The following is an 18,723-nucleotide window of genomic DNA, read 5'->3' as shown; positions in this document are numbered from 1 at the left end:
AAGATTAAATTCATGATTGTTCCCATGTGCAGACTATAGATTGCATGACATGCTACTCATCACTGTGCTGTCTAGCCATTTTTTGCCTCTGTGATCTTGGAGAAGCTTCTTTAGGCCTCAGTTTCCACATCCATACACTGATGAGATTGAAAGAAATGACTTCTAAGGTCCCTTTTACATTTGTCTATAATACTAAGAACTTATCCTGGTTTTCTATTATTGATTTGAGCATTTCAATCTGTGATGCTAAGACTGTTGGCCTTGCAGAGCTTATACAGTGCCACTAATTCACATGTGCAGGTGGAAACAAAATCTGGAGACTTGTTTATGATCCGGGTACTGGGAACAGAATGTGTTTTCCATCATGTGGACAAACCTGTGAATCCTGAAGTTGAATTGAATGTTGCGAGTTTTATTCTTATTAGGAAACATCATGCTCAACTCATTGGTGTATCTAGGATTCCAAGTGTTTAAAAGATTTGGGAGTTTGAGCAGTATCACAGTAGAGAAGTCACATGTTTATTCAGGACATGAGGTTTCAGGATTGTGACGATAAAAACAAATGTGCCGATAACTGAATGCACTTTTATTTTCCCAACCAGAGTCGAATCATTCTTTCCTGGCAATACCCAGTGGAAGAGTATGAAGTTGAGACTGAAGATTCATATAGACTCAGCCTTACAAGAGTTCCCTGTGGAAGAATGGGCAATAATGTATCCAGCATTGATCAGGTTAAGGAGACTCGGGTTTGCAATGCAAGGATATGGGTTTGAATCCCAGCCCTGTTGTTTGCTGCTACCTTGGGCAAACCGCTTGTCTCAGGGCCTCTGTCTTCTCTTTCAATGGGAGAGTCAGGCTGAATAACCTATGGCCCCTTCCGCTTCTAACAGTCTCCATTCCAAGAGCAGGAAATTTTTCTTAGCTGAAGGCCTTATCCTCCCTTTAGGGAGACCTGGTCAGGAGAAGAATGTTGATGCCAGTTGGAGCATGGAAGAGGGTTAGAAAGCTCTTTTTCTGAGAGAATCAGATTGACCAGTCTCTATAGCAGCCTGGCCACAGAAGGACCTGACAGTGAGATTCCAGGCAATGAATGGTGATTGGTTACACAACCTGGGGATGTGCTGGTTCTCCAGGTGCTCCTGGCTTCTCTTGCTAAGAGTGGCTGAGAAGTCTTTTCTGTTGACAACGGTAGGATCTTCTCTGTGGCTCTTTTGGAGCATGCCTAGTATTTCTTTGATAACCTGCAGGAGCGGGGAACCTGTGGCATTAAGGCCACATGTGGCCTTCTAGGTCCTTAAATGTGGGCTTTTAACTGAATCCATTTTTTATCTGTGACAATCAAACAAAGGGGACCCACCGTATTCTTCTGAAGTTGAATCTGGAAATGCATAGCTCAAGAAAACTTCTTTTAAACAAAATGTCAGCCTTTTTTATACCCCCCCACTGGTGGCTGTAAAGCCAACTCTTTGGTCCTGTGATCTATACAATTCTGTAGAAATCCAAAGTCCACAAGAACAAGGAGACATTGTGTCAACATGGCACAAATTTGGTTGTGAGCGTTCAAAACATTTCCCTTTCAGATCAGAGGCTTGTCGTGTTTTTGCGGCATGGTCTTTGGCAACATCTACCACCTGGGTCTCCAACCTTCCCAACTGCAGCCTGGGCTTCATTCTAGCAGATGCAGGTTTTGATGTGTGGATGGGAAACAGCAGGGGGAGTACCTATTCCCGGAAACATGCCTTTTTGTCACCAGATTCCAAATAATACTGGGCCTTCAGGTAGGGAAAACTCATATATAGGTTTCATGTGACTTTGAGCTTTCAGTCCAACAGTAGCAAAGGATGAAATCGCATCTTTATTTAGTTTCACTCAATGATAATTCTTTCAAATTTTGCCTTGAAAAAAATCACTCAAATCCTGATGACATTCTCTCCTGGTGTCTGCTTTTCTGTGATACCTTGGCATTACTTCAAATGAACCTCTATACCTGTATGTTCCATTGTATTTTTATTTATTTTAGTAAACATTTCCCAATGACATTTTAATCTGGTTCTGGCTACTTTAGTGAGTTTTTCTAGCATAATTCTGACACATCTGTAAGACCACCAGAGATAGAGATTCTTGTAGAACAAGAATTTCATTCTCTATTCACATAAGACATGAAAGAGGTGTGGTTAGTCTTATGTTGACATCATAGCCCTGATGTAGATCTGACTTTGTTGTACTTGTTTGTCTCTTGGCAGTGTTGATGAATTGGCTCGATATGACCTCCCAGCCTCAGTTGACTACACTGTGAGAAAAACTGGACAGAAGATATATTATGTGGGCCATTCTCAGGGCAACCTTTTGGTATGGTCAGACAGCCTCTGGTCTGAGAACTTCCATCTTTTCCCTCCTTCTTGATGTCAAAGCTTTTTTGTGGGAAGAATGAGTAGAACAGCTAGAACTGGGTACTGGCTGTATGCTGGAAAAGAGAAGATGGAGAGGGGTGGAAGCAGCAGGCAGCAGGAGGAGGTACAGATCACACCTCTATCTTCAGGTTTCTGGAGGGTTTGGCATGCAAGAGGGAAGATTTATTCAGCTTGGTTCCAGAGGGTAGAAGAAGGAACAAAGCACAGAAAGTGTAGAAAAAGAAGACACTTGTCACCTACTAGCTGTGTGACCCTGGGCAAGTCACTTAACCCTGATTGCCTCACAAAAATACCCCAAGTTCACTTGATTGAGTTGACTGAATTGACCAGACATTTGTTCACATAGGCACAAATTAAGAACCAGTGAGCTGAAAAAGAGACAGAAAATATTAGTGGTCAGTGAGACACTTGCTGCTCATTTTGTCAGATGGTGGTGCAGGGTGGCTGAGACCTGATGACTTCTGAGGTCCAACTTGGAGATTCTTGAGCTCTGTGATTCCCTCACTGAGCAGTCAGTAGTTATGATTTCTAAGGTTGTTGTCCAAGGTGCTGAATACTCCCTCATGGTTTCTGGTTCACAGACTCACAGGGTCCTTGGTCAGAATTAGAAGGCACTTGGGAAGTCGCCTAGTCTAAACAAGTATCTTCTTGTCTTTCAGGTTTCCTGGCATTCTCCACCTTATCCAAGCTGGCCCAGGAAGTCAAAGCTTTTTTTTGCCTCAGCTCCAATCTTTTACCTTCAGCACATCAAAAGCCTCCCATTTCTACTGCTTTTGAAGCTGCCCACACCATTGTTAAGGGTAAGTTATTTCTTTGGCAAACTGAAAGCAAACAGCAGAATATTGGAGAAGTAGAGTATGGGCAGAGGTGATACCTGTATGGCTCTCAGAATGAATGAACCAAAACCCAGCTCCACAGGAAGCCCATTTACCTAGAAATGGGGAAAAAGACTTTCCCTTTCTCTGTAAGACTCCAGATCAATTCTACTGCCTCAAAATGGAAAAAAAAAACCCTCAAACTCAGAGGGAAATTTAGGGTTAAACCTTTAGGGTCTGATTCATGCCTTTATGCAGGCTCTGAGGCTTAGTACTCACATAATTTTGGACAAGTCATTCCACCCTATAATCAGAGGGTCAGAGGGCACCGATGAGTTGGGAACACCAGGGCTCACCGGATCTTGCCGGATGATGAGATTTTCCAATGATGAGTCTGCTGAGGGGCATGATGGAGAAGTCTGAGAAGTCCAAAGTGAGTGTTGTTGTTGTCGTTGTTGTTGAGTTGTTTCAGTCGTGTCTAACTCTTCATAATCTCTTTTGGGGATTTCTTGCCATTTTCTTCTCTGACTCATTTTACAGAAGAGTAAACTGAGGCAAACAGGGTTAAGTGACTTGCCCAGTGCCACACACATAGTAAGTGTCTTAGGCTGTGTTTGAAATCAGGTCTTCCTGACTCCAGGCCTGGCACTCTATCCGTCGCACCACCTAGCTCCAGCTCAAAATGAGATGTACAAAAGTTGAAGAGCCTGGAGATCATGTCTTCCACCTACTTCTTATCCTGGCTTCCATCTTCTAGGATGCAGTGACCATCTTCCAAACTATAAGCAGCCATACTAACTAAGGAGGAGCCAAAGATAAATCAGGCACATACCCTCAAGTTAAGATTCTTTTCGTTAAATCTCTGATGTCTGTGGCTGAATTGCAGTCCATTGGCCTGGGTCATTAATCTTTGTAAGTCTCATCCCCTTTGAGCATTTTGAGCTCCTAAAAGCTATTTCTTGGACCTCTATGGAAGAAACCCCACAGCTCATTGTGGAGGCTAGGCTCCAAGAGGCACTTCTGGCCTCCATCCTTCTTGAATGGGATGCAAAAGAATCTGAGTGAGAAGAAAGGCTAAGAAAAGCCCAGGCAAAGTCAGTGCCCTCAACTTCCCTGGCCTGTCCCAAGCATTCTGTAAAGCAGGCAGTAGCAGAAACCCCAAACCCAAACCAAACCACACATGATCTCATGCTATATTTTGGCTAATGAGCAACTGTGTTTACTTCCCTATACCTTGAAGTGAGTCCCCTTGAAACCACAAAGGATCTCTAGTATGAGATGTTCCTGCTAAGAGCTCCTTTCCCAATGTTCATTCTAAATGTAGAGAGGAAGAAATTGGGTGTTCAGCTAAAGGGAAGAGGCATCTGGAGGAAGAATAACTCACAACATTACAGCAATTGGACGTTGGCCAGGTGAAATTCTGACTTCAGGTCTAGAATGACAAACCCATTGAGTTTTCTTCTATCTTACACCATCTCCTCAAGATAAAGGATCTGATGAAATGTGTCCTTAGGGTAATCTTCCCTGATTCTTCTTCCTTTCCTTTTTTATTCCTTCAACATCCCACCTCCTGTTTGTTGGAAATGGCCAACTGACTCTTTTTTTCTAAACAGTACCTTATTTACTTGACCTCTTTTGGCTTAAGCTGTGCTCTGTCAGCTGACATTTATGGGCTGTGTGACTTTGGAGAAGTCAATGCTTATCAGTGCTCTAGGAAGCTCTCCAAGACTATGAATCACTGAGAAGGTGCCCACTTGAATTTGTAGAGAGATTTCCTCATCCAGGCTATCCCTAAACCAATAAAATCGCGGGTCTTCTCCCTATCTCCTACACTATGAATAAACGATAATCTAGAGACCTTACCATGCACCAAGAATCCCTCTTGGATTGGAACCATCCTCAAGACTTGCTGCGGATCATCAAGCAACATGATCCCTCTTGTTATGCTTGGCCTTACAAAGAATCTTGTTTGCTTTTTATATGTGGGTGGCAGACATCTTGGGGGAAGAGATCCTTGAATGCAGAGGCCCCTTAGGAGGCTTGGGATAGATTTCAGGGAATTGATGCATTTGGACAGAAAAACAATGTATCTTTATGTTTCACTAAACTTTTGGTTTCCTCCTAATGCATGGATTTTATTATATACATTAAAAACACTTTTCCAAGTAGGGATTCCTTGGCTTCCCCAGCCTGCCCAAGGGGCCTGTGATGCAAAAAACAAACAAAACAAGTTTGAGAACTCTGCTTTAGGTCAATGTTCATTCTCTCATATGAAAAGCTTTTTTATACACAACAAACCAGAACAACGAAATCTTGCTTCCTCTGCATATTGTCATTGTGTTACAGTAAAGGTGTTGTCTACTGTGGAATATCACTCCTAAGACACAGTCTGTTCTGTTCTACTGCTCTCAGTAAATGAGGACACTATTAGCAGAAATTTTTCTGTCTGTGTGAAAATAATGATCTGCGTTGGGATAATTGGTCATTTCTTCATTGCCTTTTTTGGTAATACACTTTGTCATTTTTTCCATGCCTTTGTTATCTTCCTGCTATCCATATCCCTTATGGCCTGACTCCTTAGTGCCCCCACAACTCCTTAGTCCCTTCCCACACTTTCCCCAGTGTACCAGAAGAGACTCGGTCCAGTCTGGGTGCTTTTCTCATCCTTCTTTTCTTCAGGGACATTTCTTCTTGTACAGGAAACATTTTTTTCTTGGTTTTGTGGATTGCTGTGGCCACAGAATATGTGATCAAATGACTAGTGAAATGGAGGTGAGCCTCTTTAGGCTTAGCCAGGCTGGTCCTCAGAGAGAAGCCCAGCTTGTAGCCAGGACTGGTCTTGAGACCTTTCCAGCATACCAGCATCTGCCCAACCTTGAGCTCTGCTGACTGAGCCTTAAGATCATGCTGTCATGGCCCCTCACAGCTGACTTTGTAGAGAAAATAAGTTATTGATTTTTCCTCCTAGAGTCGAATTGATGTATATGTGGCACATAATCCAGGGGGAACATCTATCCAGAACATTCTCCATTTCTCCCAGGTACCATTTTTTCAAAGTTCCTAGATTCCAAAGTTGAAGACCTTTGTCCTTCCTTCCATCCCTTTCATGAAAAACTTCCGCAAAGTTTGGAAAAACAACCTAGTCTCCAGGTCTTGGGCCCTACAGGTGTCTCATGTGCCTGATTGGAGCCCTCAGCTTTCTGCAGGTGGCTCCCAGGGAAAGCTCTGTGTGGTTGGGTCCCCTCTGCTTAGTGCCAGCTGCCTCCTTCAATGGGTTTGGCTGGGTTTTTCTGTATATAAAAATAAGCTTGTTGTAAGTGACTGGTTTCTCGTGGATTTTCATCTTTTCTATCAGAGGATATTTCATATTTTCTGCACGCTTCAGGGATCCTATGAGAGAAGCTATTCTAGGGACAGAAACAGGCTGAGCTACAGTTAGCAAAGTATCTCAGGTGTGGCACCGATTGCCCTTTCCACCCACCCCTGGACTCCATGTCTTCTCCACATCACCAGGAAGCTATGTGTCCCCTCTGCAGGTAGCCTGAGCTAGAATGAAATCCCAAAGGAAAGGCTGCCCAGGGAAAACTCCATATTTACATTTCACCTGACCCCTCCATCCCCAACAAGGGCAGCTCTGGTTTCCTAGAGATGACCTAAACTCCAAAGGGTCCTTAGGATTGGATCCAAAGGCCAGCAGCCATCAGAGGGGGCTTCGAGCTCCAGGTAACCTGGCTTATCTATTCTCAGGTAGTACACTCTTGACTTTGTCAGTGCAGCAGGGAAGCCCAAAGGGGCGTGAAGATCCCCCCAATTATTTACCCACTAAAGTCTAGGATGTATAGTCCCTATGGAGAGTAATAATGTCTATCCTCTTTCATTTTGACAGGTTGGACATAGTAGGTTTTTAATCTGTTGAACTCAAGGATGGACAGTGTTTCACTTCCTGTGTTTCTTCCTTTGTGTTGATTCAACTTTAGGCTTTTCATGAAATTCGACAAATACTGTCACCTTATGACTGGAGGAGTCCCAAAGAGAATTTAGCTCATTATAATCAGGTAATTTTTCTTTAAAAAATGGAACTTTTTCTTTTTAAAGAGTCAATTAATGAAGACAATCAGGAGCCTAGATTTCTAATTCTCACTCTAGGTACCAACTAGCTCTGTGACCATGGAAAAGTCACTTGGCATTTCACTGACTCAGTTTCCTCATCTATAGAATGATCAAGTTGGTCCAGATCAGGATTTTAAACCATCTTTTGTGTCATGGATTCCTTGAGAAGTCTGGGGAAGCTGATGGGCTCCCCTTTCGATAAGAAATCCCCCCTTCTGTAAGAAGGTTTTCCCAGGCCTCCACCATCTCAGGCCTTCCCTGAGATATCATCTCCACTTCTCTTGTCTCTTTGTACACATTGTTTTGTCTCTCCCATTAGAACAGGAGCTCCTTGAGGGCTGACACCGGGTTTTTGCCTTGCTTTGAATCCCAGTATTTAGCACAATACCTGGCACATAGTAAATGCTTAATAAATGCTTATTGACTGATTATTGATGTATAGAGAAATGCATGAAATAAGATACCTAGGTTTACAAAGGAGATTAATTATATTGAAATATCATTGAACCAATATTACGGGGGAAAAGGGTTCAGAGACCCTCAGGTTAAGAATTCCAGAAGCTGATTTGTAACATTTCTTCAAGCTATAAAGCTGTATGATTTTATATTTTAAGGAATGCTACCCGGGAGTGACATTCCTGTGCTTGGCACATTGAGTAAATACTTGATTTATTCTTTTCTTCTTAATTTCTATGAAATTAGGCCACATTCAAGAACAATTCATAGGTTATGAGCTATAGGAAACCTCAGAGGTCACCTAGACCAATCCCTTCCTTTTATAGAGGTAGAAACTGAGGCCCAGGGAGAGAATGAGTGATTTGCCTTAGGGCATACAAATAGTAAATAGCAAACTAGGGTTCAAAGCCAGGTCTTCTGGCCCCAACCCAGCCCTGTTTCTCCTTTCTTACAGTGCCCCCCAATATTCTTTGGTGATGATCATTGAAATACCTACAAAACCACCTCATTATTAGCAACCTTTAATGTACAAGTATCTATCTTATTCATGCAGATGCCATGAAAACTTGGCCCCATACCTGGACAAAATATAAATCCCCTGACCTCAGAGCATCCCTAAACCTTCCAGTCCAGTGACCAGATTAAAAAAAAAAAAAGACATTCTTCTGGAATGTGGGCCAAATCCTAGCCTTATTCAGATTTAGTGTATGGAGGAGAATAATTTACACGTGTGTTGTGTGTGTGTGTGTGTGTGTGTGTATACTATTATATAGAGAGAGATGAATTTCATATATAAAAGAATGAATATACATAAACATCAATATATTAATGCACAAATGTGTATCATATATATGTATTTGTATCATAAATATGAATATATATTTTTAAAAATACAATTATGTATTTTATTTTAATTAATGATTATTTACCAAGAAATAATGTGTTCCCCTGGACCACATCATAATGGTACTTTTCTTTAAAATAATGATAACAATAATAATAATAATTAATGATAAAGTTTTATTATGGGTTTTGGTTATGACTGTCTCATTTAGCAGAAAGGAAGAAGTATGTAAAGCACTTTTAAAAAAATCATATAAAGAATTGGCTGCCCCTTAGAAGTGATAGGATGTTGAACTGTGCTCTCTGGGAAGACTCTTATCCTCTTTTGTGTCCATGCAGACGATTCCTCTAACTTACAACCTATCAACAATGAAAGTGCCAACTGCGCTGTGGAGTGGTCTAAGAGATTTGATGGCTGACCCAAAAGATGTCTCCAGCTTAATCCCCCAAATCCCCAAGATTATTTACCACAAGATTCTGCCTGCATTTGATCATTTGGCTTTTGTTTTTGGTGTTGACGCACCTCAAACAATTTACTATGAAATTATCAAAATGATCAAGAAAACCCTGTGAAGATGGGATTGCTGGTGAAATCACTTTCCTTTTCTGAGAGCTGGGGATTGAACTTATTTTCCCTTCTATAACATGGCTCTTGGAGGGATAATGGGAATGTCTCCTTCATTTAACTACACTGATAGAAATAAATAATTTTCATCCTCACCCATGTCATTTGTCATTTTTTGATTTCTGCCAAGGATGCTGTGTTGACAGTCCCAGAGAGCTGGAATTTCATGCAAATTATTATGCTACAGCGGGTTTCCCCAATTTCTTTGTAAAAGCATTATTGAAAATTAAATTCTTTGGAGGTTCCTTGTTTCTACGTGACAGTCAGTTCCAGAATACGCCTCACTTTTTGGGCAGAAATATTGGCAGCAATATCTTTTACTAACAAATGTATACAACTCTGTGCTCTGGAGTCAGGAAAAGGTATTATATGTCTAAATATCAAGATTATAGACATATGTCTATATATTACATGTTTAGACATATGTAACTATATAGTCATAATATAGATATCGGGCTATATGTGTAGATAATTCTCTGTATAGTTATATAGCTATGTGTTGATAGTTATATAATTCTCTATATGTCATATGTAGGTATATTCTATGATAGATAGATAGATAAATAAATAGATAATATGTTCTCTTTTGTACATGGAGTGTTTGTGCTAGCTCCAGGGTATCCAGTTGAAAAGGGCTAATGGATAATTGATGATGTGGAAGTTGAACTCAGAAAGGAGACTTACAGATACATAGTCATGAGAGCAATCCTAAACTGGAGAATTAGGACCATAGAAGCTTCTGAGCTCCCTGAGAGGGAATGTGCAGAGGGAAAAAACAAAAGCACCTAGGACAGAGTTTTGGGGCACACTATAAGCAATGGGGCATGGTATGGGCTGGCAGAAGAGACAGAAAAGGCTCCACCGAGCTGTCTGCCAAATAAGCAAGATAGTACAGCCTCATGACAATCCAAAGCATCCAGGAGGAGAAGGGGGGCAACTGTGTCCAATGCTGCAGGGAGGTTGAGAAGGATGAGCGTAAAGGAAAGACCACCACATTTGGTGATTAAGAGACTGTTGATAACTTCTGAGAGAGTCCTTTCCACTGAGTGATGAGGTCAGAAACCAGGGTGCAAAGTGTTGAAACCTGAGTGAGAGGAGAAAGAGTTAGAAAAGGATCATGACCAACTTTGTAGGAGTTTTCCTGAGAAATCTGGGAATGATATAAAATGATTGCTTGAGGAGATGGTAGAGTCTAATGAAGACTCCTTTTTATTTATTTATTTATTTATTTATTTTTGTGAGGCAATTGGGGTTAAGTGACTTGCCCAGAGTCACACAGCTAGTAAGTGTTATATGTCTGAGGCTGAATTTGAACTCAGGTCCTCCTGACTCCAAGGCCAGAGCTCTATACACTGTGCCACCCAGCTGTCCCTAATGAAGACTTCTTAAGGAAGTATGTTTCTAGATATCCAGGAAGAAGCCATCAGATAGGGGGAAATGAAAATTAAAGGGACAGCAGGGAATCAATGAGGGGATAATCTGCTGGAAAAGATCAGACCAAGGACACATGTAGAGATGTTGGACTCAGTGGAGAGACGCCTTAGCTGACCATGAGAGTTTGGAGTAAAGGAGGAGACAAGGGGGTGTGAGGAAGGGTATTGAGTGATGGAGTGGGCGAGAGGGAAATTATGTTGAATGGCCTTCCTTAGTAGAGTATGAGGGAAGGAAAGGAATAAGCATTTCTCTAGTGCCTACTATGCACCAGGATTTTGCTAAGTGCTTCACAAATGTGATCTCATTTGATCCTCATAACAACCCTCAAGGTAGGTGCTGTTACTATCCCCATTATACAGTTGAGGAAACAGAAGTTAAGTGACTTGCCCAGGGTCTGACCGTTAGTAAGTGTCTGAGGCTGGATGTGAACTCAGATCTTCCAGACTCTAGGCCAGACCTGGACAACTTGGCAGTAGGTAGGGGCCAAAATTAAAGTAGGCTAAACTTCTTTGAGCCACAGATAGATTTTTAGTGGCTCACTTTCCAAGTATAGGTATAATTAATGATTAAACTATTTTTGCAAATAAACTGTGTTAAAAAGGGGAAATTCTAATTAATATCAATTAATTACACTTATTAATACTTGGATATATTAGCTACTCATTGCTGCGCTGTCATACAGGACAAACATATTATCTAAAACACTTTTTTTTTAATTGGGACATGATCCAGAAACTGAAATCAGGAAACATTTCTTTGTGAAGTCACCTTCAGTAAAAGAGTTCCCAGCAGCAGCAATTTCTTTAGAAATCTGAAAACTGATCTTAGTAGTTGCCTCATTTACTGTGTTTACTTTCTTGACTTCCCCACTGAGATTTTTCAGTAATTTGGACACTTTAATTTGATTTTCATCGGTGTCCAATTTGCCTAAGTCAGGATGTTTTGATTTGAAATGGTGACGAATATCGTATTCCTTTTGAATGGCTATTACTACTAGACAAAAAAAGGCATAATATTTTGTCTCTCATGTAAATAAACAAGTATCTGTCTGTCCACTCTGGATTAAACACTCGATGTGTTGATTCAATCTTCCATTTCTTTTTATCACTCGTTTTACGGTCACCCCCAAATTGTAATGTTAAAAGCAACAGATCTCCACAGCAACTGCTCACATACAAAGAAATACTGAACTGAGTGTCTGACCTTGGAGAGAGCGCCAGACACTCATGTAACTTTAACAGTGAACGTGCAGTGAAGAAGTAGAAGGCGCCCTCATGTTGTTGCTGCTCATCACATGGCGAGCTTCCACTGTGTGGCTTTCTCATGTTCTTCTTTTAAAAAATTAATTAATTAATTGATTTTTCATTTTCAACATTCATTTCCACAAGATTTTGAGTTCCAAATTTTCTCCCCAACTCATCCCTCCCCAACCCCAAGACAGTGTGCATTCTGAATACCCATTCCCCTAATCTGCCCTCTCTTCTATCAACTCCCCCCCACTGTCTCTTATCCCCTTCCCCTTCTATTTTCTTGTAGGGCAGGATAGATTTCTATACCCCCTTGCCTGTATAACTTATTTCCCAGTTGCATGTAAAAACAATTTTTAACATTTGTTTTTTAAAGTTTTAGGTTCCATATTCTCTCCCTTCTTCTTTCCCCACTTACTCGCATTGAGATAGCAAGCAACTTGATACAGGTTATACATGTGCAGTCATGCAAAACAGTTTCATAGCAGTCATGTTGTGAAAAGCTAACTACATTTCCCTTCACCCTATGTCACCCCCCCCATTTATTCTATTCTCTCTTTTGACCCTGTCCGTCCTCAGAAGTGTTTGCTTCTGATGACCCCCTCTCCCAATCTTCCCTCCCTTCTATCGTCCCTCCCCATCCTCTTCCCCCTTATTTTCCTGTAGGGTGAGATAGATTTCCATACCCAGTTGAGTGTGTATGTTATTCTCTCCTTAAGCCAAATCTTACGAGAATAAGATGTACTGATTTCCTCTCACCTTCCCCCACTTCCCCTCCACTGAAAAAGCTTTTTCTTGTCTGTTTTAGGTGAGATAATTTACCCCATTCTACCTCTCCCTTTCTCCTCCCAGTATAATCCTCTCACCCTTTTTTTGTTTTTGTTTTTCCCCCTTATTTATTTATTTATTTTGATTTATCAACAATCATTTCCATAAGCTTCTGATTTTTGAATTTTTCTTCCCCTCCCTCCCTCCCTCCCTCCCCAAGATGGTGTGCAATCTAATACATGCTCTACATATCCGTTCCTATTAAACATATTTTCACATTAGTCATGTTGAAAGAAGAATTAGAACCAATAGAAGGAACCACCAGAAAGAGGAAACAAAACAAAGAAAAGAGAAAAGAAAAACAAAAGAAAAAAAAGAGCAAATAGTATGCTTCAATCTGCATTTAAACTTCATAGTTCTTTCTTTGGATGTGGATAGCATTTTCCATCACGAGGCCTTTGGAGATGTCCTAGATCCTTGCATTGCTGAGAAGGGCAAAGTCTATCAAAGTTGGTCATCACATAACATTGCTGTTACTGTGTATAATGTTCTCCTGATTTCTGCTCACTTCACTGAGCATCAGTGCAGCGTCAGGTTTTTCTGAAGTCTGCCTGCTCATCATTTCTTATGGCACGATAATATTCCGTTACATTCATATAGCACAACTTGTTCAGTCATTGTCCAATTGATGGGCATCCCCTCAATTTCAAATTTTTTGCCACCATAAAAAGAGCTGCTATAAATATTTTTGTACATGTGAATCCATTTCCCATTTGTATGATCTCTTTGGGATACAGCCCTAGAATGATATTGCTGGGTCAAAAGGTATGCACATTTTTATAGCTCTTTGGGCATAGTTCCAAATTGCTCTCCAAAATGGTTGGATCATTTCACAACTCCACCGACAATGCATTAGTGTTCCAGTTTTCCCAAATCTTCTCCAACATTTATCATTTTCCTTTTTTGTCATGTTAGCCAATCTGATAGGTGTGATGTAGTATCCCAGAGTTGTTTTGATTTGCATTTCTCTAATCAATCTCTTTCACCTTTTAATTCTTTTTTAGATATCATCCCTTCATCTTCAACTCATCCTGTGTCCTCTATCTATCTATCTATCTATCTATCCTTTATGTCCCTTATGATTTCTCTTTCCTGTTTACCTTTTCATGCTCTCTTGAGTCTTGTCTTTGAAAGTCAAAATTTCTATTCAGCTGTGGTCTTTTCATCAAGAATTCTTGAAAGTCTACTTCACTGAATGTCTATTTTTCCCCTTAAAGGATTATACTCAGTTTTGCTGGATAGGTGATTCTTGGTTGTAATCCTATCTCCTTTGCCCTCTAGAATATCATATTCAAAGCCCTCTAATCCCTTAATGTAGAAGCTGCAAAATCTTGTGTCATCCTCATTGTGTTTCCACAATAGTTGAATCATTTCTTTCTGGCTGCTTGCAAAATTTTCTTATTGACCTGGGAACTCTGGAATTTGGCTATAGTATTCCTCAGGGTTTTCTTTTGGGGATCTCTTTCAGGAGGTGATTGGTGGATTCTTTCCATTTCTATTTTATCTTCTGATTCTAGAATATCAGGGCAGTTTTCCTTGATAATTTCTTGAAAGATGATGTCTAGGCTCTTTTTTGATCATGGTTTTCAGGTAGTCCAATAATTTCTAAATTATCTCTCCTGGATCTATTTTCCAGGTCAGTTGTTTTTCCAGTGAGATATTTCACATTGTCTTCTGTTTTTTCATTCTTTTGGTTTGGTTTTACAATTTCTTCATTTCTCATAAAGTTATTAGCTTCCATTTGCTCTGTTCTAATTTTTAAGGAAGTATTGTCTTCAGTAAGCTTTTGGACTTCCTTTTCCTTTTGGCCAGTTCTGCTTTTTAAGGCATTCTTCTCCTCATTGGCTTTTTGGACCTCTTTTGCCATTTTGATTAGTATATTTTTTAAGGTATTATTTACTTCAGTATTTTTTTGGGTCTCCTTTAGCAAGCTATTGAATTGTTTTTCATGTTTTCTTGTATCACTCTCATTTCTTTTCCCAGTTTTTCCTCTACTTCTTTTACTTGCTTCTGAAAATCCTTTTTGAGCTCTGCCATGGCCTGGGACTGATTCCTGTTTTTTCTTGGAGGCTTTGGATGCAAGAGCTTTGATTTTGTTGCCTTTTTCTGGTTGTATGTTTTGATTTCCTTTGTCACCAAAGTAAGATTCTATGGTCTGACTCTTTTTGGTGATGTTTGCTCATGATCCCAGCCAATTATTTGAGCTTTAAACTCTTTTTTGAGGCAGATGTCTGTTTCTAGTGTGGAGAATGCACGGAGATTTCAGAGATACTTCTAGGGACCTATAAATTTTCAGTTCTTTCAAGGTGGTATGATCAAAGGTGAGGTGTTTACTCCTTTCCTGGCCTGTGCTCTGGTCTATCAGTGACCACAATCACTCTTTTCTGCCTCAGAACTGTGAGGAATAATCACTCTCCATCACCACTGTATCCTCCACCATTCCAACGCCACTCTTTGCCCCAGAACACCATCTAGAACTGTGACCCACATCCAAGCATGGGCAAAGCAAGAGAATCCTGCCTCAGCACCAGCAAAGAAATCCCTGCAATCCCCCTCTGATTAGCCACTTGGTGTCCCTCCTTCTGTGGGCCAAGAGCTTCAGAAGCAGCTGCTGCCTTGGTGCTGTGCCGGGAATGGGCTCCTCTTTTACTGTGGTCCAACAGACCTTTCCTACTGACTTTCTAAGTTGTCTTTGGCATTTGTGGGTTGAGAAGTCTGGAAACTGCCACAGCTGCCAATGATTCAGTCCTCTGAGGCCCGCTCCCGGTTAACTGAGGCCTGGTCTTTGCCCACAGGGCCCACAGTGAACTGCGTTCTTCCACCAGCCCAGTGCAACAGATTTTTCCAATCAACATCCAGGTTGTCTTAGGCTGGAAATTTGTTTCACTCTGTTTTTTTGTGGGTCCTGCTGCTTTAGAATTTGTTTAGAGTCTTTTTTTACAGGTATTTGGAGGGGTTTGGGGGAGAGCTCAAGCGAGTCTCTGCCATCTTGGCTCCGCCTCCTCTCTCATTTTCTTTATTAATGGTGCCCTGGAGACAATTACGGTAGCAATTGCTAATGATCAAGTGAGATAACAATTGTAAAGTGCTATATTATAATACTAGCAGGCGCTGCAGGGATGTTACTGTTGTTTTCATGAGGTAACTAGAGTTAGGGCTCTCCTCCCTCAGCAATACTTTGTCTGCACTTTGGTGGGCAGGGGGAAAGAAGAGGCAGGTCAAGACTCAGCCATTGTCCTTCTGTGACTGGTTACTGCCTTTATTCCATCTTGTTGGACCATTGCTTCTGTTCTGTAGGGTTAATTCACTTTCCTAAAGGAAAGGAATTAGGCTTTGGTCTAAGATCGTTTGAAAATCACCCCTTTTGAGGGGTGGTGCTTGGTCACCTTTGACAGTCCCTTGTAGTTGTGTCTGGGGCTTGGCCAATCCCCATCCAATTCTTGGCAATGTCTTGTTTAACTCTTGATACATTCTAGCTGTCTGAATGGGGGAGTAGGACAGGAAGACCAAGCCATCTCTGCCCCACCTAGGGCCAGTCAGTACAGGGCTTCTCCACTAAGGGTCCTGGATTGAGGGGTGGGCTGCTGATCACTGACAGGACCTTGCTGATTTCATGGGCCCTGGGGAGGGAGGGTGCTCTCTGTTCATTTATGGAGCTGCCTCCCTGGTGTCCACTGGGTCAGGTGCTGGACTTGGAGTCAGAAGGCCTCGTTTCAAATCCTGCTCAGATGCCACCTGTGTGATTCTAGGGAGGTCATTTAACAGCTTTCAGCTTTGGTTTTCTTATCTTAAAAATGGGAGGAATAGTAGCAGCTGCCTCCCAGGATTGCTGTGAGGATCAAATGAGAAAATACAGGAAGAGCACTTTGAAGTACTATATAGATGCTAGCTCTCCATCTCGGTCTACACATGTAAAGTGCTTTGTAAACTTTATAGTGCTACAGAAATGCTACTGTTTTTTTCCGTGTGCCTTAACCTCTCAGCCTCAGTTTCCTCACTTGTAAAATGGGGACAATACTGACAGCACCTATTTCTCAGGATATTGCAGTTATGGTTAGGGTTAGAGAATTAGGGGTCTAACCCTCATTCTGTTTCTCTTACACAACGCTCAGCCCAGCGTGTGGCACGTGACGTTTGTGTTGTTATTCAGTTGTCAGTCCGCTCGGACTCTCCCTGACCCCACTGGGGGTTTTCTTGGCAAAGATACTGGACTGGCTTGCCATTTCCTTCTCCAGCTCATTTGGTGGCTGTGACTTGTCCTTTGTTCCAAAGAGGACCATGACAGCAGGAAGATGATGCCGTGACTTGCAAGTGCATTGGATTTAAGTGCGGCAAGGCTGTGCAAGGTCACCAGCCTCAGTTTCTCCTCCAGAGCCATCTGGGTTCAGTGGCCAGATACAGTTCAGGACAACCGGAAATGGCCTAGCCAGCTCATTTTACAGATGAGGAAACTGAGGCAAACAGGATTAAGTCACTTGACCAAAGTCATACATTTAGTAAGTGTCTGAGGCTGGATTTGAACTCAGGAAAATGTCTTCCTGACTCCAGGCTCAGCACTCTATCCATTGCACCACCTAATTGCTCCAAAGTGTTATAAATGCTAGCTGTTATTATTAATAACAAGGGCAGGGTCAGAGTCTCCTTCCAAACTGATTTCTTTCTGGCAGAACTACCAGGGGAATAGGCATTGCACCAGGAAATGCAGCTGAGAAGCCTCTGCACTCAGGAGCATGTGAAATGGTTTGACTGAGAGTAGCTTGGCTGGCATTCTTGTCTTTGGCCCTTGACCTTGCCCCCCCCCCTCCCGTCTCTGAGAAGTTACTGATCAATTTGCTTATTGAGGAGCTAATGATTCCTCTGTTAGTTCATGTGCTTGGAAGTTCAATTTACACTAGAGGCCGCTAGGTGGTGCCATATATATTTGTTCCTTCCCTCCCTCCCTCTTTCCCCATATTGAGACTACCAGATCGCTGTGGGGGGATCGTAGGAATTTATAGATTTACAGCTGGAAGGGACCTTGTAGGTCTCTGCTTCCAGCCATTTCATCATATGAAGAAATTGAAGCCTAGAGAGGTTAATTGATCTACTGAGGTAATGCAGGGAAGGGCAGACCCAGGATTCAAACCCAGTGCCCTGGCCCCTTCCTCTAGGACCCTTTGCTTTGTACCAAGCTGCCCTTCTGTGATTCTGGTGTCAGAGGAGATGAGTGGGTTCTGAGTGACCCTGGGCAAATCACCTCACATCCTCATCAGTAAACTAAGGGGTTTGGAATAGCTGGTTTCTAAGATCCTTACATCTCTGTGTATAAAACAAATATTCTGATTATGCCTATCAAACATTTCTCTGGAGTGAAACTAAGAAGTTATTTTCTGTGTTCTGTTTGGAGGGTGAGGCTTTGATTTCCAACCTTTCATTGAAGAAGAAACTTCAGAGATCTTTTCATTTCTCATCTGGTTGCAGCTAGATGAGTAGTGGATAGAGCACCAGCCCTGGAGTCAGAAGGACCTAAGTTCAAATGCAGCCTCAGTCACTTACTAGCTGTGTGACCCTGGGCAAGTCCTTTAACCCCCTTTGCTTCAGTTTCCTCATCTGTAAAATGAACTGGAGAAGGAAATAGCACACCACTCCGGTATCATTGGCAAGAAAACTCCAAACAAACAAACAAACAAAAGTCAAACTGGACTGAAAACAACGGAACAATAATAATCCCTACCCCTAGCTGTCCCTTTAAATCTCCTTGCATTTGGCAATGGAGAGAGTTCTAGAGACTTCCAATACATTGTATATAATAACCTTGTGGAGAATTTCAGAAAGAACACACTGAATAGGGGTGAGGGGGTAGGGTAGAGGGAGAGGGTGGCTGTGTTTTGATTTCCTTCTACCATTAGGGAAAGGCTCTTTACTGATGAGAGCCTGAAAATATCCAAGTATAATAGAAACCTAATAGAGATTTT

General features: G+C 41.6%; 1 protein-coding gene across 7 annotated transcripts in view; it reads left to right on the top strand.

Annotated features, from left to right (window-relative positions):
* Positions 1-9,355, top strand: part of LOC110198973 (lysosomal acid lipase/cholesteryl ester hydrolase-like) — a 162,470-nt gene extending 153,115 nt beyond the window's left edge. For 6 of the 7 annotated variants that reach the window (XR_013485143.1, XR_013485144.1, XM_078150705.1 and 3 more), the window contains 7 exons: positions 603-731; positions 1,581-1,778; positions 2,244-2,514; positions 3,071-3,211; positions 6,195-6,266; positions 7,204-7,281; positions 8,975-9,355. Coding sequence is in view for 5 of the 7 variants with exons in the window: in XM_078150705.1 (XP_078006831.1) it covers positions 2,428-2,514; positions 3,071-3,211; positions 6,195-6,266; positions 7,204-7,281; positions 8,975-9,208 (612 nt within the window). In the remaining 2 variants the exon portion in view is untranslated. The other variant, XM_078150709.1, reaches the window with a different exon arrangement.
* Positions 9,356-18,723: the final 9,368 nt, after the last annotated feature.

The sequence above is a fragment of the Phascolarctos cinereus genome, unplaced genomic scaffold (assembly GCF_003287225.1).
Source record: "Phascolarctos cinereus isolate Bilbo 61053 unplaced genomic scaffold, phaCin_HiC Scaffold_3;HRSCAF=262, whole genome shotgun sequence".
Taxonomy (NCBI): Eukaryota; Metazoa; Chordata; class Mammalia; order Diprotodontia; family Phascolarctidae; genus Phascolarctos; species Phascolarctos cinereus.
Note: the sequence above shows the minus strand (reverse complement) of the source record. Positions and strands in the feature narration are given on the sequence as shown.